General features: G+C 41.1%; 1 protein-coding gene across 1 annotated transcript; it reads right to left on the bottom strand.

The window, feature by feature from the left end:
- Positions 1–976: 976 nt before the first annotated feature.
- On the bottom strand, positions 977–19,185 carry cop1 (COP1 E3 ubiquitin ligase). Its single transcript, XM_004565082.6, has 20 exons — positions 18,462–19,185; positions 18,313–18,372; positions 16,588–16,685; positions 13,234–13,298; positions 13,000–13,119; positions 8,201–8,269; positions 7,975–8,034; positions 7,703–7,782; positions 7,373–7,436; positions 6,957–7,071; positions 6,616–6,751; positions 6,348–6,491; positions 6,019–6,127; positions 5,851–5,932; positions 5,638–5,754; positions 4,557–4,674; positions 3,977–4,101; positions 3,693–3,853; positions 2,858–2,902; positions 977–2,001 (listed from the first exon to the last, which is right to left on the bottom strand). The coding sequence occupies exons 1-20, from the start codon at positions 18,824–18,826 to the stop codon at positions 1,984–1,986; spliced, it is 2,151 nt and encodes a 716-aa protein (XP_004565139.2). The 5' UTR covers positions 18,827–19,185; the 3' UTR covers positions 977–1,983.
- Positions 19,186–19,735: the final 550 nt, after the last annotated feature.

The following is a 19,735-nucleotide window of genomic DNA, read 5'->3' as shown; positions in this document are numbered from 1 at the left end:
ACAATTTCCAAGATAACTAAGGGTGCCTATATTAAATATGAACTCCCAAGGCTGGGAAGTAGGAACAGTGTGTGCTGTGTCATTCTGAATCTAATAGGAACTGAAAAATCAGATCAACTGATATGAAAGAAAGAACACACTGTTACAGGGCCCGTCTGGCTTGCAAGGCCCACTGCAAAGCCTGAAATGAAGAACTAGTTTCCCCTCAGCAAGACAGTTCCACATTTCCACCTAATGTACAACTTTGCCTTTTCTATGATGCTGAATATAACTTTCATAAGGTTTGCAGAGGTAGATTAGACCTACTTGAAATTTGTTTACTCAAAACCTCAAATCTGAATGCATGCTGCCCAAACTGAGCAGTCAGTTTTTGAGTTTTAACAGAAAAACGCAGGCCAGCACAGTATACACTATACGAAACCATGAAATCTGAACAGACAGTCCCACCTGATGGCTGTAGCTCAGGAGGTAGAGAGGGTCAACTATTAATTGGAAGGCTGGTGGTTCAATCTCTGGCTGCATCCTTGGGCAAAATACTAACCCCAAGGTGCATGTAAATTTGACATAGAATGAAGCATGTTGTACAAAACACTTTGAGTGATCAGATAGAATAGAAAAAGTGCTATATAAGAACCAGTCTATTTACCAGAGCGTCTTTCTTTTGTCACCCTAATTTATTAAAAAAAAAAAGATGCAAAGCCCCATGCTGTAAATGCTTATTTTATAGGACACCAAGGAGAGCGCAATTTTTCAAGGGAATTTAAACAAGAGTTTAAGGGTGCCATTGCATCGATGGCATCTGGAGGAGGACTACAGTGTCCCGAGTCCCAGCACTGACTGAAAAAGCACCTTGTCCATAACCAAGAACGTTTCTTGCAATTCCGATCAACTAACCCATCACAGTTTTATACACAGATCACCTAAAAGAATACAATTATGTCATCATATGGAGAGAGAGAAAAAAAGAACCAACATGCCAAGTGTTTCGAAATAATTTATTCAGTAATACAAATACAAAACACCTCTCTCACTTATCATAAAATAGGCAGGTCTTGCTCCACAGAAACTGACAGCAGTTTGCCTGAAGTTACAATGCAGCTCAGCTCAGATGATACCTACAGTATGTGAAGAACGATTCCATTGCTACTTTAAAAGAACAGATTCTGCAAGGTTTTATTTCCAACAAGCAACCAATAGTTCACCCAAAAAAAAAAAAAAAAAAAAAAAAGTCCAGTTCTGCACGACACTGCAGACCAGTGCCGGAAGTTACATGAGAGTTGTGATTGCAGACAAAAGCTTTGAGTTTCGTTTTGTTCTGACGGTAAACAGAAATATCAGCACAGAGAGGCGCTTCTCATTTCAGTTCACTCAACTTCTCACGTTCTGCACTCGCAAACCAGAAAAGAAACCAGTGATACGTCTGACAGGATGGAAGTCAGGTTTATTAAAAATGTTTTTCCCCCCCAAATCTGAGAGAACGCAAAAGCTACACAAAAAAGAAAGGTGCAGGGGGCTGGACACTGACAAACAAAAGGAGATTTAAAAGCTTCATTTGAAGATTTTTGCATGTCACTTCGTCTTGTGCTTTGGCCTTTAAAAGGAGGAAATGCATCGCACTTTTAGCGTTTGGCTGGATGTATTCCGGAGAACAGCAGCTTAATTAAAAAGTAAAGGTTTTGATTTGACCTAAAACCATAAAGAGGTGTTCTATTGTAGCCAATAAAACCTCGCTCAAAAGAAACAAAACTGCTTTCTAAAGTCTCTTATTTCACTTTGTGCCCAATAAAACAGCAGCACATCTTCTCCTGCTGGTCCATAGTCTTTGCCGCTGTCCAAAAACATAAGCTCATAAAAAAAAAAAGTAAAGAAAAAGAGGAAAAAAATAATAAGAGACAATTTCAGATCTCCAGTTGCTACTCAGCCTGGCAGCCTCCCTGCATCACGAGTCAAAGCTCCAACACCTGCTGAAGGAACTGCACGTCTTCAGACGAGCTCGAGTACCTGTGCAGAGAGAACGCACACCTGTGACCTCTTGTTGTTACGGGAAAAAGCAATGAATTAAAGCTCCTCTCCAACAGCTAAATAATAATAAAACGACAAAAGGCAGAAACCACAAAAATAATTAACATATAGCAGTTGGACTGTATAACGAGGCATTTTTAAAGTTCACCCAGACTAGCGTGGCACATCACTAATGCAGAGCTGAAATCACTGCTACCACACTGCACAGTTCATGAAAATATTACAAAAATAATTTCTTTAGATATATTTTGTGTGTGTACTTTGATTCCAAACAGAAGCCAGTGAGGTGACATTTGGACTTCAAGAGTGGAAGATTAAACACGATTACACAGCAGACAAGCAGGCTTGAATTGGATCAGATGCACAAGGATTTATCTTTATTTGTGAGCGTGTTTAAACAGTTATTCCTAATTCATCCTGGGATATTGCCAGGAATGTGTCTTATGGAGAATCTTAAAGAAATTTGACATTTCTGGTTCAAATTGTCAGTGAGCGTCTACAGCCATCTGCAGAGCACAAAATGAATGCAACAATGAACACAGCAAAATACGACAATATAAACACCAGATCTATATATCCAATCGGATTTTTTGTTTTATTCATGTCTTATTAGTGTTTGGCTTCACACTTTTGTATCCTGATCGCGCTCTTACAAAAGTTTTTTTCTTCAGACGGCCTCATTAAAATACCAGAAATGAGTCAACTAAAAGGACAGAACATGATTACAATGTAAATGTCATGTTTTCAAACAAAGGTCCAGTACCCTCTATGACACCAGTCTGAGTGCTGCAGTAGGCCTGTGCTTGTTGCCGTGTTTTGTACAGATGATACAAACCTTAATTGTTCCTTGACTGTTGGCAGCGATTAATACATTTGACTCCTGAAAAACAAAAGGTAACACTTAGAGCACAGATAGTTAATTACCTGTAGATTAATACTCAACACAATATTCTGTGTGATCTGAAAACAACAATCCTTTGCAAGAAAGTGTGAGAAACTCCAGATGTATTCTTTCTCAGAGTGTCAGGATTTTAAGGTGTGACTGACACCGTCTCAGTTCTATGACCGCAAACTATGGGTGTGGTGTCCCAACAAAGCAGGCTCTTTGGGTTAGCTGGCTCAACAAAACCTACAACTACACTCACAGATGAAGGCGGGGCAGGGGTAGGCAACTCCAGGCCTTGAGGGCCGGTGTCCTGCAGGTTTTAGATGTGTCCTTGATCCAACACAGCTGGTTTAAATGGCTAAATGACCTCCTCAACATGCCTTGAAGTTCTCCAGAGGCCTGGTAATAAACTAATCATTTGATTCAGTTGTGTTGACCCAGGGTGAGATCTAAAACCTGCAGGACACCAGCCTTCAAAGGCCTGGAGTTGCCCACCCCTGGCCTAAGGGTACAACCCCCAACTAGGTTTTGCAACCTTTGGTTTTAGAACTGAAGAAGGCTCTTGGACGAGAGGTGAAATGTCTTCAAAACCTTAAAAAAAGACCAGTCGCCTTCTCATTTCAAGCTCCTAGGACATTTGTTACCATGGTGATCTAACTAAGGAAAAAGAAAGCCACCTTTTTACCTGACTTGACAGACCTCACTAACCCATTAATATCGCTTTGTAGTGCACCCTTCAAAGTGCAGTCAATGACAATGTTACTGAGTATAGAGGTGAGCTCACTCCATCAGGCAGGGCCCTCCAGCAGACAGCACTGACAAACTCGTTGGTGTCGTCCTCCTTCTTATCCTTGTCCAGAACGCTCTTCACTGTGTCAAACTTGAATGTTAACAGTGTCTTGGAAAGTCCTTTGTAGTACAGATACAGGGAGTTGTTCTCACTGCCTGTACACACACACACAAACACAAGTATTTATGGAATGTAAGCATGTTATCGTTTCTCCCACTGAGGGAGTGATACAACACAGACAATTTGACAGTAATGTCTTCTTTGAAGTAACTGCTCACCACAGGCAACGTAGTCTCCGTTTGAGGCCAGGCCCACAAAGTTCTTCTCGTTGATGTGACCCTTGAAGGAGCGCAGGCAGTGAGGTTTGTTGACATTCCACAGCTTCAGCTGACTGTCCGTCGAACTGAGGACAATAGCGCAGAAAGAAATGATCAATATGGAACCGGTGGGCCTTAGATGATATGGCGTGATAACCCACTGGGGCCAAGTCCAGCATTTTCATTTTATCAGGATTCAAGGATCAGGATTTCTACTCTGTGTGTAGAAAGATTCTCCATTGTTCGGCAGCGGTGCTCGTTTCAGTAATTATGCAAATGTCATTTTTATAACTTGTTTCTTAAATCCAGCTTCACAGACAGAGTTACATCCATGTCAGTTTTTGAGGGCTCCACGATGTAAATTAGCCTTTATACATTTAGTGTTTCATGCTCTCTTTAACCCAGTTTACATTAGACAGCTTCTTTATGATATTATAAGCAGAAAGTACACCGTAACAGGTTTTACAGAATATTTTCCTTTGCAGGAAAAAGAAACCTTTCAGATATTAAATGGAAATGCAAAGCCGACAGATGTACTTACGCAGAAACAATTTCCTCTCCATTGACGAACTTGGCATAGGAGACGGCCTTCCTGTGGCCTTTGAACACCATGATTGGCTGCTTAGTGTTGCGGAGATCATAGTAGTGAACACAGTGGTCTAAGAGAAGAAAGCTTAAGTTTAGCATGTGTTCAGATGGGAAACATGAGTACAATCGTAGATTAAAACAAGTCTTAGATCAGCTCCATTTAGGAGCCACCACAGCATTTAGAAAAGTGCAGTTAAATTTGGACTTAGTGCAGTTTAAATTCAAATGCAGAATGGCTTTCCATGTCTGCTTGCTTACTTTGATAACCCAGTGCTACTCAAGACACTAAACCATCTACAAGGCCGAGGAGCAGTTTCCTTCTCTAAGCTGAGACGGCTTCGTCGTTGAGACACAGGAAGTTGGATAAAGCCACAGCAAGATACTTCTGGATAACGCTTGTACGCTCTGCTCATCCAGTGTTACAGTGTTTCTGTGTATAACCAAATATTTCTTACAACTTTATATCTCCTTTGGGGGACTAATGAATAAGGTATTCAGCAGTTTTTCTGGACCACAAGAGTCAGTGCCGGGTGAAGAAATGTAGCTGACAACAAAGAAACCACAGTGATGTGAGAGAAAAATCAACAACAACAATACTCCAGGTTTGTCTGGCTGAAGGGAGACAGCTGGGTAGAGTAAAATCTGTTTCCCCCTTATTTAGTCTGAACTTAACTTCTCATAGTAAATACCAACCAAATGCAGGCGGACGTCAGACACTGCACCTTCACATTTAAACCTGCTGCTACACCAGCTTCAATGACACTTGAAGTGTCCTTAGATGCAAGGTTTACACAGTTACAAGGTTTTGGTACAACCTATGCGGTGTAATCAAAAGCTTCTGAGCTGCTTTCGCCCAATGAAAGTCCAGTTCTATGTTTGCACTTGATTTTGGCATTTTGGCAGAGCTTTTCGACATCACCCTGGCTTAAGGTTTAAGAGAATTTTATCTCAAAATCTTTGCTTTTCCACAACCAAGACTAAAGTAACAACAAACAAGATAAATCACACATGAAAATCTTTAATTTCCATCTCACCTGCACAACCGAAGGCCAGATGATATCTGGAGGTTGGGCTGAATTTAACACAGCAGACGTTAGCCTTAGCCTCAATGCTAGCCACTGAATTGTCAAGATTAGTTGACCACAACTTGACTGAAGAAGAAGAAGAAAAGAGCATGCATAAAAAAAAAAAATAAGGGCTGATACATGGTGGGAACATTATTTTTAGATATTGCATCCCTCTCTTACCTTTAGCATCATCAGAACCTGAGGCTAAAAGCTTTGGGTCCATGAGATTGAAGTCTACACTCCAACACCTTTTTTCATGTTCCTGGAAAGGAAGCAGAGGAAACCTTAAAAAGCCATCATTACTAATGTAATGCCTAACGTAATGAAGCTGCGCTCCAAGCATCACACCTGGTAGACTTTGGACCTCTGGCCTGTGAATCCATCCCACAAAATAACAGTTCCCTCATAGTCACTGCTGGCCAGGAGGTTTTTGTGATAACTGCTCCAGCTGATACAGCTGCAAAAGACAACAGGAACTTGAAATATTCGAGTTTGGCGCTGCTTATTTCACTACAAACTAAGTTATCATTTCTTTTCATGAACTGTATGATTAGTTTTTTTACAGTCACAATTTTGGAAAAAAGCATCCTGTAGATTTTGGATCCATACACGTGACTCAACATGTGGATTACTAAGAGATCAGCATTAGAGGAAATGCATTTATCAGTTTCCTTCACCTGATTTTGGAATTGCAAGTCATTTCGTTGACAGGGTAGTGGATGTCCACTGCATCCTGGATCACAGTGCCGTACTCAAACACCTTGATCTTTTTGGTTACGCCAGCGATGGCAAAGTAGTCACAGTCTCGGTCAAACTCAATACTGAAACAAAGGAAAATACGGTCAAAGACAGTGACTGGGCTCATCACACACACGGTAAAATGTCACGAAACAACTAAAAGATGATGTCCGGTCATACGTAAATCAAACGTTTCTTTTTTTATACCTAGACACGATACTGGAGCCATTATAGAGGTCACTGGCGTATGACAGGGTGGCCAGCGGCCGCACAGAGTTATAGCGAGTGAACTTTGACAAACACTCCATGAAATCATCCAGCTGATTCAGGTTCCTGCCCTCATCTGAAAACAACACGCACACAGTTAACACAGCATTTGTGAATTATACACATTGTGGAAAAAAACCAAATGGAGTCGTTGCCCATAACTAAGAGCTTAAACACAGATGCCCTGCTTTAAGAAATAATACCAGTTTTCCAACTGTGTGCAAATGAAAACGCCATAAAAATGATCTGACCACAGCAGTCTAAAGCCTCAACAACAGCACCTGTGATGCGGGACATTTTGCTGGAGAAGTAGCACTGCTCTAGATCCTCAAAATGAGCTGTGAGCCTCTTTCTTCTTGACGCCAGGGTGCTGTTGTACCAGGTCTGACGTTTTCCCTGAGGAAACAGTCCCAAGAGCAAAGTGAAGGCAGTGCCAGAAACCTCAGAGTGTATTTATAATTTTCCTCCAAATACATTTGTGTTAAAAAGCTACATCTAAACGTGACAGGCCCCCTTATTAAAACGCACCAGCCATTTCCAGCTCCAGATATTAAAGCTTTGCTGGATTTACAGTTATAACCCCAGTAAAATGATCTTTTACTGGGCCTTGGTGCAGCCCGTTACTTCATCCTGTCTGAAACAGTTTTTACTCCAAGCTAATTTGTTTTTTTTAAATAAATAAATCTCTCCGCTGTACCTGGGCTGCTCCACCAAATCCTGGAGGCTGGTTGTAGTCGGGTTGGTCTATAATACTACTGCAACTGCTCAACACAGAAACAAACACACAAGACGTGGAGTAAGTCACACCACACAGCGACTGCTGAAGCCTCTGGCATCTCGACTGTATGCACTGGCTTTGTTCCACACAGACAAAGCAGCCGTTGTAGAGCAAGAGGCAAAACGTTTTCGTGAGCAAGCACACATCTGTGCTCGTAACGAGCTCCTGTTTTGGTAAACGAACAAGGTGAATATGGTGTTATTATGTTCTGCATAGACACATTTATTATGCGGCAGACATCAGCATTACCTGGGTGCTGGAGAGGGAGCTTCCACATTAGGCACAGTACACTCAGCCTCCATCACAGGAGAGTACAGCCCACTCATTTCCTGGAAAATGACACCAACATAACTTGTTTGTCCATCTCAAGCTGTGATGATGAGCGGCCCCAGGGTTTTGTGATTTCACAGCATAATATGTTTTTATAATCATGCATTCTGTTCCCCCGTATTTTCGCAAGAGAACATGTGAATGAGGGCACAGCAATCCATCTTTGGACTGCGCTTTGTCAGTTTACCTACCTCAACACGTTTGATGTCTTCTTCGAGGAAGTTGAGCTCTTTCTGCAGTTGCTCTAGTTGCTGCCAACAAAACCAAAAACACAACTGAACGCGCTTGCCTTTGTTAACACCTACAAACACTTAACGAGTTCTGGTGGACTGACACAAAGCTGGGTGTCAGCCATTACAAATACTGCTCTTTTCTCAGCACCGTGTCAGCTTTGTGTGGGAAATTTGTGCAGCGTACCTCTCTCTTGTTTCTCCTGGCTTCTTTAAGGAACTCCATGAGGATCTGTCTCTGAGCTGCCTGGGATTCCTAGTGGAGATATGGACAGCTTACATAATCAAGTATTACTTGAAATCACAGAATAGTTTTGCTGATCTGCTGAAAAGACACTCGAGATATCATTTGTTCTCAGTTCAACACTAGCTTTCATCCTCAGAAAAGCACAAAATAATAACAGTAGTTCTAAAGCTTGTGATTTATCATTTTAGTTGTACTTTCGTCTCTGGCTTTACTTCCATCCCAGCTACAGGAAATGAAAGCAGTGCTGTGCAGAACGGGGAAGGATCCTGTCATGAAAAGGTTCACACAAACAAACTACTCCGGCCAGTGAATGCAGCTTGTTTTGGTGAATATGCTATCGTTCAACTAAATTCTCACCCGTGTTTCCACAACTGTGGACTAGCCCAAAGCTAATGTTTACATTTAACTTTAACTTGGCGTTAGCAACAAATTACCTGATCGACTCCTCCCCCTCCCAAAAAAAACCCACAGTCACATTGAGCATTTCTTTTCCTTCTTTAAGTGCACTGCAAAAAAAAGACTCCACACTATGCAGCAGGTTGCACATCACACCTCAGCAGCCAACAATGCTCGACTGGCAGTCACACTGTCACTGTGTGTTTTAGTATATTATAAGCTGTGCTTTAATTTCAATTTTAACTTTGGCTCATCTTGTCACTGAAACAACACAAACAACAACTTCAGTGCCAGAATCTTTTTTTGCAGCGATTCCCTTACTTTGACTTTCAGCACGTTCTCCTTATTTTTAGCTTCTTATCAAAATGCAGTGTGGATGACTTAGTTCAATCATTTACTTTCTATAATTAAAAGAAAATGTGCTTAAATAAATATAAGTCTGTTAAAATCTTAGACTTTAACCAATGTTTTACCAAGCGACCCTGTTAAATATCTGTCATTTCACCAACCAACTATCTATCTATATTTTTGTAATATATCTATCTATATATTAAAGTAAAGAAATGATACCATTTTCCAAAAAAACGTAAGCTGATACATCTGTGATAGAATATTTTAACAACTTTAAACACTTCAGGCTTCGAGTGTGAACATATCAGAATTGAGTTTTATATTCATTTGAATATTTAACCATTTTTGATCCAAACACTGTGGTAAACTCTTTCCTCTGGTTAACCTTCAATCGAACCATGAAAATGCTCAAGAACACCAAACCTAAGGGTCTCTGGCTGTTAGGCAAATACTGATGACAACTGTGTTCTTTGAAAGCATGTCATAGGTTTCAGATGGAGATAATAGCTGACTATTTCTATTCAATTCTACTTAATCTTCAATGAAAACCAAAGAGTAGCTCCAAAGCAAACATCTCAAGGACTGAAAAGCACCACCACACCCACACTGACTGATGCTGACATTTAAGACGGAGACTAAGATTCACTGACGATTAAATCTAACATGTTGATGTTTTTTGGATTATATTTAAGGTTTGGATAGCTGAGTAACAACAGTAAACACGAGAGGAATACTAACAAAACATCAAAAATACACAGTTAAGTGGCAGGGACCTAAATTTGACTGATATGAAATATCTACATGGAATCCAAAACTGGTAAATCAGAATTGATTAAATAAGAAGAATGACAGGCTAAACAAAAACAAGCCCAATCAGATATGAAATATGTCCAGAGGCAAATTATCACACACATGCTAACAATCAATCAGCAATGAGTGTATACAGAATAAGCAGCAAGGCAAAGGAAGACCATTAACTATATACAATATCACAGCTAACTATGGAGCCCTTATTTCTGAACTAGCTTGGACAGACACCAATTAGCTGAATTACTGGGCTAGCTCTTGTGTGAGTCTGTCTGCTTGTATGACAGTCAAACAGTGACACACGGCATGTGTTTGTGTGAAAAAGAAACAGAAAGACGAGCATGTGCTTGACAGCGAGAAAGCTCAAGGCGTCGTGTAGCGCCATCTGAAAATCTGAAAGACGTGTTTGTAGCATCCATACTTGCAATTCAAAGGCTCCCATTTCAAAACTGGTCTGGATTTTACATCTCATCATCAATGCAAGTCTTAGATAGCGCTGATGAAATCTAAGGATGTAAAGTCCTACTTCTCTTTTTATGTCACGTAAACTGACAAAAAAAAAAACAAAAAAGGATGTGTGAAACTGCCCAGAAACCTTCTGACAAAAGCAACATCTTACCATTGCTACCAGTGCTATATACACATACAATGCCTGATTTATTATCAACATCTGAAGTCTAACGCAACCCAAAAGAACTTCTTTGTGCCAGGAAGTCTGACAGAGTGACGCATTTAATGTGATGGACATCCTGCTGTATTGGAGCGCTTTGAGGGGTCCAGAAAAGCACTATATAAATGCAATCCATTATTATTATTATTATTAATATTAAATGTTTGTCACATTCTGTAAGAGGGAACACCTCAATAGTGCGGTCTGATACAATGATGACCTCGACAGCAAACACATTATTGTGTCATCAGAAACTCAGAATATTACACAACTTCTGTTTGTTTCAGATTAAACGGATCAGAACCCACTGCCTCCAAAACAACAAGGTCTTAACTGGACGTCATAAATTTCATTTGTTGTCTTTCCAGAACAAAAAGTGGACATTCAGTGGATATTAAAACATTTCCATTATGTTTTATATTACTGATTGTTTTCCACTGTGACAACCTTGTGATAACATTTAAAGAATAAATTTAGAAAACTTGTAAAAGGATTAACAAGCTATCAGCAAAACATCACTTTGACTTTTAATTGAAATAATTATCCATCCATTTTCTTCCACTTATCCGGGGCCGGGTCGTGGGGGCAGCAGCCTAAGCAGAGAAGCCCCGACCTCCCTCTCCCCAGCCACCTCCTCCAGCTTGTCCATGGCAACACCAAGGTGTTCCCAGGCCAGAGAGATATAATCTCTCCAGCGTGTCCTGGGTCTGCCCCGGGGACTCCTCCTGGTGGGACATGCCCGGAAAACCTCGCCCAGGGGGCATCCTTGTCAGATGCCCGAACCTCCTCAACTGGCTCCTTTCGATGTGGAGCAGCAGCAGCAGCTCTACTCTGAGCCCCTCCCGAATGGCCGAACCTCTCACCCTATCTCTAAGGGAGGCCAGCCGCCCTTCGGAGGAAGCCCATTTCTGCCGCTTGTTCTTTCGGTCACTACCCACAGCTCGTGGCCATAGGTGAGCGTAGGGACGTAGATCAACCGTAGATCAACCGGTAAATTGAGAGCTTCGCTTTTACACTGAGCTCTCTCTTCACCACAACAGACCAGTACAGTGCTGAAATAATTAACCCTTTGTAATTCTGTCTCTTCACTGCATCTTGTGCATTTTTCACTGAAACCTACAAGATCTATATCTACAAGCTCTGATCATGTGATCAGTTTCATGACTTACCGTATTTTCACAACCATAAGGCGCACTTAAAAGTCTTAGATTTTCTTCAAAAAGTGCGGCGCGCCCTATAGCGCAGTGCGCCCTGTGTGTTGTAAGGAGGACGTAGTAGAGAACACCATGAGAACGCTAAAGGGTGAAGTGTGTGCGTTGACTTTATTGCACATACCTGTATAAAAGAACAGGTATGTGCATTATGCAGGACATCGTTGTTTTAACAACCCTGAAAATGGCAAAGAGACACGCTTTAAGAGACACAGTTTAAACTGAAGGCCATCAGCTACGCGGAGGAACATGGAAATCGAGCAGCGGCGAGAGAATTTAAGATTAATGAATCGATGGTTCGCAAGTGGAGGAAGCTGGAAAACAAGCTCCGGCAGGTCAAGAAGACGCAGCTGAGTTTCCGCGGACATAAGGCGATCATCGAGCAAAGAACGAGCGGGAGAAGCGTTTCGACGGTCACCATTCGGCTAAAAGCAGTTTCACTTTCACTTTTTATGAAACGGTGCCATTTTTCCATCCGGACCAGGACTACGGTAGCGCAGCAACTTCCAGCGGATTATAAGGAAAAGCTGGCCATCTTCCGCTCCTACTGCAGCAAACACATCGGCGACAAACACATCCAGCGATGGATGACCGATGGAGACCACAGTTTAACCAAGAGTGGAAACCAGCGCCGGGCGAGTTACGCCACAATTTGCCAATGGATTGTAGATGCTTGGGCTAACATGTCTGCTGGCACTGTTGTTCGAGCTTTTGCAAAAGCCGGCATCATTTCCGAGGAGCCGCACGGCACGGAAAGTGACTCTGACAGTGAAGAAAGTGAACCTGGCATGTTTGATGAAGATTTAGCGCAGCTGTTCAATTCAGACACAGAGGATGAGGACTTCGATGGGTTTGATTGATGATAAAAATGTGAGTACCAAACTTTGTTTTGCTCCTGCTTTATTTTTAAATACGCACACTTGTATGCTTGTGTGTTGTTGATGATGACGATTACTGGTAATAAAAATGTGAGTAAGGTACCGAACTCAGGTTTGCTCCCGCTTTATTTTTAAATACGCATACGGTACTTGTATGCGCCCTATGGTCCAGTGCGCCTTATGTGTGTGTTAAATACAGTAATGGCACACATAACTGAGACTGCGCCTTTTAGTACAGTGCGTCTTATGGTCGTGAAAATACGGTAATAGCCATTAATTATGAACCTCCTCGGTTTGCACGGATTGCATTAACAAACTTTACATCATTTTAAAGAAAAAAAACCCTCCACTGAAACCCATGAAAAGCTAAAGAGCTAAAAGAGTGAAACAAAAACAAAGAAATGCACAGATCAGCCTCTCACTTACCGCTTCCAGCTGCTTCTTCTTCTGAAGCAGCAGCTCGAGCATCAGGTTGACATTTGCCAGGTCCAAGTTCTCCTGATCAGGACTCAAAACATCCTGGAAGACCTGCCACCGAGACCCATTCTGAAGGTCAGAGACACTGATCAGTTACAAGTAACAAAACATATTTTTAAGATGCTTGACATCTTAACAAGGAGAGAAAGAAATGAAATCAGTTTCAGAACATGCTGTACTCACTGGATGATCTAACTTTAGCCTCTTCTCTTCTGACCTCTGTTTTTGTTTAAGGATCAGTTCATTTACTGGGATGTGGTGAGGCGGGACAGAGGAAGTTGTAGACAAGGGATAAATAAGAGAGGAGAACCGGTGGAGTAAGTATATGACAAAGAAAAAGACATTGTCACAGCTAAGGAACAACACATTTTACTTGTGATGAATAAAAGAAAAGTGGCAGCGACATCTAGGGCTGGGCCATATTATACCGTTCACGGTAATACCGGTATAATGTTAGGCAACGATAGGAAAATGAAATATCGCGATAGAATGGGAGTAAAACGCGCATGCGCAGTGCCTTTGTTTTCATACGCACATGGCCGATTGTTGAGTGAAACAGATGAACCAGAATTGGTTTGTAAAAATGGTGCAACTTCCGTGATGTGGAACTGGTTTGGTGTTTGTCCGTCAGATACACAACAAAGCACATTTTTTTTGCAGAACATGCAAGCGGCCGTCGTTATTGTCGTATTTGTCGGACTAAGATGCTCTTAAAGCTGGGAGTAATCTGGGTCCTAAACTCCGTATGCTTCAGGTCAAACAACACTGCAGCATCACTGAGAGTAGGGCTGCCATGATTAGTCGACTAGTCACGATTACGTCGACTATCAAAATCGTCGACGGCTGATTTAATAGTCGACGCATCGTTTGAAGCTTTGTAAGATCACAAAAGACGCAGGAATAAGTAGCAGGATTTAAGAGTGTAATAACGGACTGAAACAGAAGATGGCAGCACTGCATGTACAAGGATGCCAGCTGTCACTACCCGATCCGTACCGGAAACCCGATCGGTACCCCGCATGCGCAAATCTTACGTCACTTCCTCTCTTTGCCAACATTGCGACATTCAATATATTTGAATGATACCGTTAGCGCCCAGTTAGCTCCTAGCATTTCTCAACAGCTCTGCCTCCTTTTCGACTGCCCGGGACATTTAAACAATGGATAATTCGTATACAAAGAAATCGATGCTTTTCTCCTCAACAGAGAGCGTCCCCCGATTGAGCAACAGCGCCGTAAAATAAGAAGAATGGCGCCTAATTATAGAGTTAATAATGCAGACTTTGTAATATCTCACGTGTAGATTCATCAGCCAGATTAAGTGTTTACAGTTTGTTTACAGTTTTTTTTTTACAGTTTCTTAATTGACAGTGATAGCGCACATCATCATCACTATTCCAACAATCCTCTCCTCACAGACAAGCATAAACACACTCGACTATCGCTAAATCAGATTTAACACACGTTTGTAATGACGATAATTCAGTTTATAATAGGGTTTATTCGCTCAGTCAGCAGGTGGCGGTATCCTCGTACACTGGGGAGTAAACTGCCATTAAACGAACAGAAGAAGAAGAAAACATCTGCACATGCACTGTACGGATCGGGTAGACCCGATTTGTACGGTCAGACTTTACACATGCGCAGTAAGGATTGGAGAGTTTTTGTCTACATTGTACTGAAATGCTTCATTATTGCAAACATTTTAAGATATACTTGTTATTCTTAACATCTTAACAGATACTCTGACCCATAACTATCGTAAAACGCTACGACCGGAAGTAGAAACCTTTCGTGCATGCGGGGTACCGATCAGGTTTCCGGTACGGATCGGGTAGTGACACCAGCTGCCGTTAAACCCCAAAGAAGAAGAAGAAGCTGTGTCCCAGAATTCATTGCGCAGCCCAGCTCAGTTTCCAACAATGGCGGCAGCTAGTTAGTTTTAATATTACTCTTATTATTCTTTCTGGGTCACAAAATAAACGTTTCACATATTTTCAGGTGAGAATGTAGCTGTGTAAACTTCAAATATCTGCTCAGTTTATCAGGACACCACATATTTTCAAAAGCGCTCCGACGTTTTCAGAGACATCTGTTACCCACTAGCTCGATAGCTAGCCGGGGGCTAGGTCACTAGAGCCGTGAGAACACCGGACTCCCCGCAGATCGTTTTCAAACCCACCGCCGTCTTTCGCTACTCAGGTTAAACATGATATGAGTCACTTAGATAACTTAAAAATGTTATTGTTTGGCTTTTTTCAGTATTTTATTTGTTCCTGAGTAAATCGGTTTGGCTGAGATTAAAGTTAGAGTTTTTGCACAGCTGAATAAACGTCAAGCAGACAGCTGATTATCAGAAGTGTGAGATGCTTGAGAATTTACTCCGGTGTCCTGTTATATTTTAGATAGCAAGGAGTTTATTAAACTTCACCGAAACAATCTGCAAATTTCATTAAAATTTAATAAACTATCATCTTGTCTTTATTTTTAGTTAGCACATACCTGAAACACTTAAAGCTGTAAGCTAATGATAGTTATATAAGAGCAGATGCTGCTGGTGCAATAAGCTGTACGTTTTACGTCCAATGGATGATGATCTGATTAGTCGACTAATCGCAAAAATAATCGGTGACTAGTCGACTATCAAAATAATCGTTTGTGGCAGCCCTAACTGAGAGTTAAAAACTGTAAATTCTTTCATCTTTAATAAAACGATCAGCATTGCTGCTTTACCAGGTGTAACTATGAAGTTTAACTTCCAGGCACAGCCCGAAGAGGAGACATGGGCCCATCCTCCCGCAGGCCCACCACCCGCAGGAGGCGCCATAGGGGTCGGGTGCATTGTGTGCCGGGTGGCGGCCAGGAGCGGAGGCCCTGGCGGACTGACCCCCGGCTGCCAAGACTGGCAATAGGGACATTAATGAATCAATGGTACAGAAGTGGAGGAAGCAAGAATGAGTTTAATAAAGTTTGATTTATCTGACTGCTTTGTTTCGCTTAATGTGCCTTATAATCCCGTGCACCTTATGGTCCGAAAAATGCGTACTGCACACTGCAGTTTAATGTGGAAGGTTGTCTTTTTGCGCTAGTAATGTTGTGGAGTTGTATTTTGTCTCGCATCAATTATATCGTCAGTTACATCGTTATCGCAAATTTTCAAATATATATCGTGATAAATATTTTTGGCCATATCGCCCTGCTCTAGCGACATCTTTATCATCATGCATTTAAATACCTACACAAAGTGTTTCCTTAGATTTTTGTTTGGCCCATTTATGACAAAAAACTTTCAATTTTGACTTCATTCAAATACAAAAGTCTCATTTTAGTACTGATTATGAGCTAAAGACAAATCAATTCAAATATTGTGATTTTAAAAACCATGAAGTGCAAAATTGCCATAACAGCTACATTTTAATGTCCAAGTTAAAATGAAAAGCTCTGAGAAAAATGATTCGTTTAGGAGCTGATCATCTGACTGTTAGAAAAAACCAAAACATAACAAAACAAAAAACCCCTCCAATTCAAAATACCCACCAAGAAAGTTTGGGTAGACCTGATCCACATTATCGATAATATAGTTACACTTGGGACATCTGTTGCTGTCCTCCAGACTCTGGCGGATACACTTGAAACTGCAGGATGGAGAGAGAACAGATAAATATTATGGATATATCCAGCTCCACATTTCAATCCAAGATCTTACAAGATTAGCTTTAAATGATTCATAGTCAAAATAATCTTTATTCATCCCATACTGGGTCTTCTTTTGATTATATGTGACCTTCAAAAACAGGTTTGATCAAAGCCAGTGCTCTGATCCTGTTAAGGATATCTGCTCACACCGACATCACCAGAGAGTAGACAAACTATCTCAAACTGAGGCATAACTTGCTAATGCGCTGATCTTATTACTTGGATCTTTGGTCATGTTTATTATGAGCATTGAAAAACAAGAAATGAGAATTACTGAAAGCAAACACAACAGGCATAAAGAACACTGAGCCAACTGTGGATTACCAGTAATCACGTTAAGCTTTCCCATAACTTTGCTGAAGAGTCTACAGGCTTATATTCAGCTTTAAACCATTTACTGTCATTAAAAACTTGTTCATATTTTTGCTGTTTGGGGTTTTTTGTTTTTAGATTACTACAACCAGCTTTGCAGTTCAATACTGACAGTCACACTGTCACTGTGTTTTAGTATATTATAGAGCTGCGCTTTAAATTCAATTTTGGCTCATCTTGTCATTGAAACAACATAACCGAGATGAAATTACCTCTGTGCCAGAATCTGTTGTGCAGTAATTCCCTTACTTTGACTTTCAGCACACAACCTTTTCCTTTTTGCTTCTTATCAAAATGCAGTGTGGATGACTTAGTTCAATCATTTACTTTCTATAATTAAAAGAAAATGTGCTTAAATAAAATATAAGTCTCTTCTATTTTAGACTAAATTAAATATCCGTCATTTCATTATCGATCAAAATAACTAGGATTTTTGCCAAAAAAATAACACTATTTCCAGTAGATTTTACTGATTCTGGTGGCAAAAAGCCATTGTGCTTACTTTTTTGACGTTAGCCTAATGAATCCTGATTAATTGTCTGTGCAAAACAAACAGAAAGCCTTTACAGGCTTTCCACATTAGTGAAAAGTTGAATTCAGGGTTCATTTTCGCCTTGAATACAAAACAATATTGGTGGCCTCCTCTAAAGGAAAATTACCAGGATTATAAATTAGTTGGACATGTTTTAACCCTGAGCTTGCTTTTACTTATTGAACTCCCAAACTAAAACGCAGAAATGTACACCAAACAGACTCACTGCTTTAACCAATCTTGCCTTTGCAAGATTTCGAGTCAGAAAAACTCTTGGGTCTGACCAGAGCAGAAGTGAGGCTTGCCTGGTGTGCAGAACTTGGATTGTCATGGGTTTGATGTTGCTATTAAAATATAGCAACACTGATGTGACGGACAGGACTACTTGGAACTTCCTCTAGAAGCCCATCTGTAACATTAAAACATGCCCAAACAATAAAACAAAATTCAAGAACAAAAATACTAAAAAATAAATAAATAAATAAAAAACCGTCATAAGTTTTTTTAAGTAATCAGCTGTAAGTATGGATGGCCGCAGAGTGCATGGCTTTTGTTAAAGAGAACTTCGTTCCTTCAGTCTGTGACATTTGTTGCTCTACAGCATTTGGGACACTGTCGAATACTTTGCTGTGCGTAACTCTCTCTGCAACACAAACACTCACCAAAAACTGTGCCCGCACTTCGTCATGTGTGCCTCGTCTATCATTTCGAAGCAAATGGGACTGAAAAACAAGCAGAAGCCCGGGTCATCGTGCAGCTCTCAAACTTTTACGGAACTCACCCCAAAGCTCGAGTGCAATACAAAACTAACCAGACGAAGTCGTTGCTTTTATCTTCGTATGAATTCAAGAGACCGTTGTACAGTGGTGCCTGATGCAGGGATCTCTTTCTGTTACCAGAGGACGCAGACGGTCTGCTGAGAGAAGCTAAGCCGCCCCGGGCTGACGGCACGGCGGCCAGAGTTGGCACTGACAGGCCGCCCTCTCCGGCCGCTGCAAGGGTCCGTGAGGGCACAACGTTTCCAGAAGTGCTCCCATTACTTGTGGGAGCGCTGCTGCCACCGCCACCGTTTGTATTCCCAGTGCCTCCTGTACTACTGCTGCTGCTGCTGCTGCTTGTGCTGGGCACTGAACTCGCCCCAGCAGCGCTTTGCTGTGGCCGGTTGCTTGACATCATACAAGGCCGACTAGAAACTCCCCAAATCCGCTGCGTTGCTATTCAAAGCATCCGGAAAGAGCAGCTATTTGGCTACTTTAGCAGATTTGCTAGCTAGCTGGTTTGCTTATGTGCTAACATCCTGGGAGAAATACAAGAATGGCCAAACATCCAGCGGAGAGAAAAAAAGGTTGGCCGTCGTTGTCTGGTTCAACGTTTGTCACTAGCAGCGAATTCCAAGAGCGCTGGAATCTAAAGAGAAAAACAGACACGAACACTGTAACGGCCAACAAAATAAGAACGGCTGCACTGTTCAGAAGATTATCCGGCTAGCTACTGTTAGCAACAGAGAGAAATCTCTTGAGTTTCCTCGATTACTCCGGTAGCCGCAAAACTTCTTGTTTTAAATTATCGCCCCCTAGCGAGAAGGAGTTAAACCGCGCTGGTGGAAATGTACAATTCAGGGAATTATCGACTCAGGAAAAAAAGAGCACAGCTTTTAATTTGGCTTTCAGTATACCAATCCTAGTCTCTATAACTGTTTTAATGCTTACATCATTTGTACGTTTAAGTAGTATCATAAAGGATATAGTCCTATGACCCATGCCATGAAAAACAGACATTAATGTTTATTGGAGGGCAATGTAGCAGTGCTGAATTAAATACTATCCTCGTATTTAACACAGGGACTTTTCTCAGTGTTAATAACAACACTGGGAAAAGGAGTTTGTTTATTTCACTTCATGCTATGTTATGTTACTCTGTAAAATACTTTTTGCGATGTGATTATATTATTATTATTATTATTATTATTATTATTACTACATGTTCTGTACTACATTGTAAAGCCTACTTATAGTAATTCAACAGAAAAAAATGTCTTTGGTTATGGACTTTTAAACATGTGTGCTGTTTTATTTCCTTGTTTTC

The sequence above is a fragment of the Maylandia zebra genome, linkage group LG18 (genome assembly GCF_041146795.1).
Source record: "Maylandia zebra isolate NMK-2024a linkage group LG18, Mzebra_GT3a, whole genome shotgun sequence".
NCBI classification, from domain to species: domain Eukaryota; kingdom Metazoa; phylum Chordata; class Actinopteri; order Cichliformes; family Cichlidae; genus Maylandia; species Maylandia zebra.
Note: the sequence above shows the minus strand (reverse complement) of the source record. Positions and strands in the feature narration are given on the sequence as shown.

What these genes read in the sequence shown, in the direction of transcription:
- cop1 (XM_004565082.6), bottom strand. Translation starts at nt 18,826, where the DNA reads ATGATGTCAAGCAACCGGCCACAGCAAAGCGCTGCTGGGGCGAGTTCA. An exon ending in GGCTAAAGTTAGATCATCCA is followed by an intron (nt 13,120 to 13,233) that starts GTGAGTACAGCA and finishes TCTGACCTTCAG; the next exon opens with AATGGGTCTCGGTGGCAGGT. An exon ending in AAGACATCAAACGTGTTGAG is followed by an intron (nt 7,783 to 7,974) that starts GTAGGTAAACTG and finishes GTCATTTTCCAG; the next exon opens with GAAATGAGTGGGCTGTACTC.